Genomic DNA, 5,991 nt, shown 5'->3' with positions numbered 1-5,991 from the left:
AGCCGTGCGCCCCGCCCCGCCTGCGCCAGCCCCGGCGGCCCTGGAGCCCGCGCCGGTGGTGGCGCTGGTGTTGGCGGCCTTCGTGCTGGGCGCCGCGCTGGCTGCCGGGCTCGGCCTCGTCTGTGCGCGTTCAGGTAGCAAACTCCGCCGGGGTCCGCAGCCTATTCCCNCCTCCGCTAAGCCCGCAGCACCCCCCAGGGGGCGCTCTTGCCCCGAGCCAATGAGCGGCACCCCCGGCCGCTCTGGAGCCTGCCTCTCCTTCCCAGCGCCCCCAGCCCCCGGCGCCGCCCCGAGAGACTCGCCCAGCGGCCCCCAGCCCAGGAGGCCCCAGTGAGGTAGGAACATTTGGGGGGGGGTTGTAACGTGGGGCCAGCTGGAAGAGAGAGGTGATGATAATGACTCTTCACAGGCTTTCCCTTGTGCCGGGGAGTGTGCTGAAGGCTTCACGCCTATTAATTAATCCTCGTAACAACTTCCAGGCAGATACTATTATAAGCCCCATATTAGAAACGAGAAACATGGGCCACTCTCTGAAGTCATTTGTCGAAGGTCACAAAATTTGGTGGCGCTGGATTCAAACTCGGGCCCTGGGTCACCCACGGCCAACTTCGGGCTCTGTGTCACAAAAGGGGTCCTCAAACGTCGGACAGACACTAAGCTGGGAGAGTTCGCGACTCAGACCTAACACTCACCCTCGCTCCCGCACACAGATTGATGGAGGAGACCAATGATCAGCTGGGAAGGGGGTGTCCTCTCCTTCGCGCAGCCGGGGTAGCCCCTCCCCAGGGCTGGGGCGCCCCCAGCAAGGTCCTGAGACACCAGCCACGCCTCGAGCCAGGCCTGCCAGGGCTGGACCGGCCGAGGTCCACCTCGGACCTGATGGGACCACTATCGCAGCGTCCTGCACCTCCGGCCCCCGACCCGCTCCTCCGCACACCCTCCCACCTGGGCCCCAAATAAACGTCTGGTCTGACCTGTTGAGTTTTGAAGTCTGCGTCGTCGTGCGCTTGGCGCCGGTGTAGGGGCAGGAAGCAGAGGCCTCGGACCAGGACTTAGGGGGTTCCGGACCGGAAGAAGTCCAGACTGGAGGGCTTGGGGGCCGGGCTGATACACCCATATATACGTGTGCAGATGAGGGCCAGGGGACATCCAAGGAGTTTTGTCCTAAACAAAAAGGCACACCCAACCCCACCTGCTTACGTTTTAAGTAAGCTCCGCCTCCTTCCTCAATCCCCCTGCACCGGCCCACCGGCCGCCAGCGATCTTCCCAAAGCCGGGCCTTTTCCGCTCTCCACCCCCGCCACCTGGACCCTGCTCTCGCCAAGGCCTCCACCTCTGCTCCAGGCTCCTATCGGCCTCGTCTAGAGCTTTTTTTTTTTTTTATGTTTATTTATTTTGAGAGCGACAGAGCTTGAGCGGGGGAGGGGCAGAGAAGGGGTTCAGAATCCTAAGCAGGCTCAGAGCCCAATGCGAGGCTTTAACTCACTAACAGGGAGATCGTGACCTGGCCCGAAATCTGACCGCTTAGCAGGCTGAGCCACGCAGGCGCCCCTCCTCTCCGCCTGGTCTAGAGCTGTCTTTTTTTTTTTTAATTTCTAGGAGAGAGAGAGACAGCGTGAGCAGGGGAGGGTCAGAGAGAGAGGGAGACACAGACTCCGAATCAGGCTCCAGGCTCTGAGCTGGCAGTCAGCACAGAGCCCAACGCGGGGCTCGAACCCACGAACCGCGAGATCATGACCTAAGCGAAAGTCGGACACTTAACTGACTAAGCCACCCAGGCACCCCATGGTCTAGAGCTCTTAAATAAACGTCTCCTGTCCCAGTTCTTCCCTTCCCTTGAGCAGGACTACCTCATTTTACAAATGAGTAAACTGAGGCGAGACTCGGCCAAATCACTTGCTCTAGGTCAGGACCCCACAGCCCAGGATCTTGGCTACGACTGGACAGCTGCCTTCCAGCCAGGGTCCACTCCTTTTGGAGAAACAAAGCACACAGGAGCGTCACAGGAATGGAGGGAAGGGCACGAGATCTACGGTCTCGGCTCCAGTTCTCGAATGAGATAAAATGCAGGCGGGGAGGGGTGTGTGTGTCTCATTCGTCCCCGCCTCGGTTCTCAGGCCAGTCTCTCCATCCTTTCCGCCGGTCCTTTTGGCCGCAAACGCGGAGCCACGCCCCCATCTGTTTTCGCCTCCGCGCCGCACTTTTTGATCCCAGCGGCCCCCGTAACCCCGCCTACCAGGGAAACGTGCCCGGAACGCCGACTCCGCCCTCGCCGGCATGAAGCCTCCACAGCGGCGGCGAGCGGCCCCGGCGCGCTATCTAGGTGAGGCGACCGGCCCTGCGGCCTGGAGCGCCCNTGCCGGGCCGCAGCGAGGCCGAGGTGAGCAGTCCTGGCAAGGACGTGGGGCTGGAGGCGGGATTAGGATGTGGGCGGAGCATCCTTGCGGTCGAGGGGCGTGGCGTGGGCGGGACGCGCGCGATGCTGGGGGNATGTGAGGAGGAGGGGCGGGGCAAGGTGGAGGCTGAGAGTGGGAGAGGCTGAGAAGTCGGACTCTATAAGGCGGAGTGGAGGCCAGGAACTGGGCGGAAAGGGCATCGGGGCCTGGCGGGAGTGAGGCAGAAGTGAGAGGAAAGGAGGCCGAATGGGTGAAGCGGGGAGGTGAATGGGGTAGTACTTAGCAGGGGGTGGGCCCTGGCTGCGGGGAGGAACCCGAACTGACCTGGGCCTTATCTCTTACTGAGTGGCCGGTCGCACCTGGGGCCTCGTCCCCGTGCAGAGTCACTGAGATCCCAAACACCTAGCGGTAGGCTAGAGAGCGGTGCCGGTCCTGGAGCAGGCGGTCGGCTGTGGCTTCTCTCCCCAGCCCCGGGCGCATAGAAAGCCCATTTGGCCTGCTCTCTTCCCCAGATCCGGGACTTCCTGCGGCAGCTCAAGGGCCGCGTGGCCCGGGAGGCCATTCAGAGGGTGCATCCAGGTGGCCCGCAGGGTCCAAGACGTCGGGAAACACAGACCCCGGCCCCCATCGAGGTGAGGCAGGACAACGTGCCCCCCCACGGCTGGCCCCTGGGACGTGGTGTGGGTGTTGCGGGGGGTGGGGGGGGAGGATGATAACCTGGTCAGGGATCCCCGGGAGGGGCAGGGCTTGGGGACCCCTGAGGGTTGATCCCTAGGCCGACCGTGTACTTTCCGGCCTCCCCATCCAGGTATGGATGGATCTGGCCGAGAAGCTAACAGGCCCGCTGGAGGAAGCCCTGACTGTGGCCTTCTCACAGGTAGGATGGGGTGTACATGTACATGTCTAAATAAGGGGGGTTTGGGGTCCTGGAACCTTCCCCTTTCCAGCTCTGTGACCCCAGCCAGTCACGGAACACGCTGAGCCCCAGCGACCCGGCTTCTGAGGCTTCACCTGAATGTGACGCCTAACAGAGGACGGTGAGCAGGTGGAAGTGGAGGGCTCAGCCTTGTGCAGGGTAGGGGGGTGGCTGATGGGAGGACTGTGCCTTCCCCTCCCTCATGTCTCTTCCCGCCAGGTGCTCACCATCGCAGCCACAGAGCCCACCAGCCTCCTGCACTCCAAGCCCCCCAAACCCACACAGGCGCGTGAGAGGCAACTGCTGCTCAGCGCCCCTGGAGGGCGGGAGGACTCAAGCCCTGAGACCCCTGGCCCCGACCCCAAAACGAATGGTCCCGCCCCTGAGGCCTCTGGCCCCGCCCCTGAGACAAATGACCCCGCCCTCGAGGCGCCTTCCGAATCCCTGGCCGACCCATCGCCTGAAGGAGACTTCTCCGTGGACTTTGAGAAGATCTACAAATATCTGTCCTCCGTCTCTCGCAGTTGCCAGGGCCCTGAACTTTCTGCAGCCGGTGAGGATAATGTGCAGGGGCTGAGCGGGCGGGAGGCCCAGGTAGCAAGCCCCGCCCTCCCCTCACCCTTCTCCTCTCCATCCGTTACCAGAGGCAGCCGTGGTCCTTGACCTGCTGCTGGCACTTCCGGAGGAGCTGACCAGCCTCCCCTGCACCGCCCTGATGACACATCTGTCGAATACGTACGCGCGCCTGACGGCCCCCCAGCTGGACCCCACTGCTGAGGGCCTGGGACCCGGGGCTGAGAATGGTGGGACGAGCCCCAGGGGGCAGGGGGAGGCCAGCCAGGCCATGCCCCGGGGCCCTGACAATGCTGCGCCCAGTGAACCAAGGTCTGCTTGGCAAGCAGCTGGGGTCTGCCCCCTGAACCCGTTCCTGGTGCCCCTGGAATTTCTGGGCCAGGCAGCCACCCCTGCAAGGTGAAGGGACACACCAACCAGAGCAGGCAGAGGACACACCGGACGTCTGTGAGCCCCTGGCCCTCAGTCCTGCCTGGGCTGGCACTGGGTTGTCATCAGTCGTGGCAGAAGGTACTGGACACCGTGGGCGTTCTAGGGTAGCTATTAAGCCGGCTGATCCGGCGGGGCTGCCCGCAACAAGCGCAGCTGGACAGGCGTTTGGCCGTGGAACTGAGGTGGCTCCGGCCAGGCAGGCTTGGCTAAAGCCAGTGTCAAATCCAGCCCCCCTCCCCCAGCTCCTGTCTCTTCCTACGTGCTGTATGCTGTGTCCTGTACCTGTGAGTAAAGTTCTTGTCAATCTGCCTTCTCCCTTTTTCTGTGCATTAAAGATGGGGGTGGAGGCCCCAAGTGCCAGAAGGAGAAGCCAGAGGTGGGAGCGTCAGAGCTGGGTCCCAGGCACCCAGTCGGGGGCACGCAGGGAGGAAGGCCAGTCCTCACTAAAGGCTGCCGCGACCAGGTCTGGTTCGATGCCACCTGGAGTGACCTTGGGCTGGCCGTGAGTGGGACCTTTGGGGACCGTGTAGAGGACAGAGGCCTGATCCTGACAGGTGTGAGTGAAAGGTTTTCAGAGCAGGAGACCTCACATCACACAGATGAAGGGGAGAAGCCAGCAGAGTAGGCAGGTGGGAGGAGCCAGGCCCCAGGTAGGGGCCAAGGGGTAGGAGTGGGCAGGGGCCTCCTGTGGCGGGAGGTGGGAGGGAGGAGAGTCCCTGAGGTGGCCTTAGGGAAGCAAGGAGCAGGGAGGGGGGGAGCTGGAGGGGCCTTAGGAGCAGGGAGGGAGGAGCTGAGCTGGGTAGAGGCAGGGCCCTGGCTGCTGGGTCTCCCAGCAAGGGGTCCCCCTTCATCGGCCTGCCTGGGGGTGTAGATTCGGGACGGGTTGGGGAGAGTGTGGCAGGGGAACTGAGCATCCTCCCACAGCACTGCCCGCTCCCCCCCCGCCCCCAGCCTAACTAGTCCTGAGGGAGCTGGTAAATTCTGTTCGCAGAGCCCGTGCATTCACACAGCCTTCCTTTTATAGAAGCGCCCGCTGCTCCCCACACACATTGCACACGGCTCCCCTGGGGCACAAACACGGCTCCCAGGCGGGTGGAGCAGAGCCGGCCCACTCCCTGCCGCCAGCACCACGGTTCCCAGAGTGCACGTGTGCCGGTGGCCAGCGGGGACCAGGCTCTCAGGGACTTTGCGGTTGCAGGTGTGGTCGCTGCCACCTCCAGCTCCCTCCCCCGGCTAAGCCCCCATTTATTCCGCAGCCTCTAGTTGCCTCAAGTCAAGGGAAAGAAGGGAGGTGGGTCTTGGCTATGCATGGAGCTGGCGGCTCCCAGCTTGTACCTTGGTCACCCCCAGAATGCGGTCTGGCTGTCTTGGCAGCACGGGGCAGCCATTAAGAGCAGGTGGAAGTTAGACCTGGGTTCAAATTCCAGCCACTTAATACAGACTAGTCACTCGGGCTGCCTGGACCTTCCATCCCCTTGCCTGTAGAACAGGGATGCTAACAGGCCTCACTCTGGGTCCCCAAGAAGGAACAGGTCATGCGCAGGGCACGTCAACTCACACGCTGCGTGGCATGTAGTAAGCGCTCAATAATAGCTTTTATTTTCACCAATGGCTCAGGAGCTGGGAGGAGGGAGAAGGCATGGGGAAGGCCGAGGTGGGGGAGGGGAGGAGGGG

At 63.0% G+C, this 5,991-nt stretch overlaps 2 protein-coding genes across 2 annotated transcripts in view; both read left to right on the top strand.

Annotated features, from left to right (window-relative positions):
- The window catches only part of TGFBR3L (transforming growth factor beta receptor 3 like), a 7,304-nt gene extending 6,315 nt beyond the window's left edge, over nt 1-989 (top strand). Inside the window, exons 5-7 of the mRNA XM_077745729.1 lie at nt 3-134; nt 267-335; nt 711-989. Of these exons, the coding sequence (XP_077601855.1) occupies nt 3-134; nt 267-334 (200 nt within the window). The 3' untranslated portion in view covers nt 335; nt 711-989. The remainder of the gene's footprint in view (nt 1-2; nt 135-266; nt 336-710) is intronic.
- SNAPC2 (small nuclear RNA activating complex polypeptide 2) lies at nt 728-4,626 on the top strand. The gene is made up of 7 exons (XM_077745728.1): nt 728-771; nt 2,215-2,275; nt 2,324-2,380; nt 2,909-3,028; nt 3,205-3,273; nt 3,532-3,865; nt 3,957-4,626. The coding sequence occupies exons 1-7, from the start codon at nt 728-730 to the stop codon at nt 4,286-4,288; spliced, it is 1,017 nt and encodes a 338-aa protein (XP_077601854.1). The 3' UTR covers nt 4,289-4,626.
- Nucleotides 4,627-5,991: the final 1,365 nt, after the last annotated feature.

Source organism: Crocuta crocuta, unplaced genomic scaffold (assembly GCF_008692635.1).
Source record: "Crocuta crocuta isolate KB4526 unplaced genomic scaffold, BGI_CrCroc_1.0 scaffold650, whole genome shotgun sequence".
NCBI classification, from domain to species: domain Eukaryota; kingdom Metazoa; phylum Chordata; class Mammalia; order Carnivora; family Hyaenidae; genus Crocuta; species Crocuta crocuta.
The sequence above is the reverse complement of the archived record's forward strand: the minus strand, read 5'-3'. Positions and strand labels throughout refer to the sequence as shown.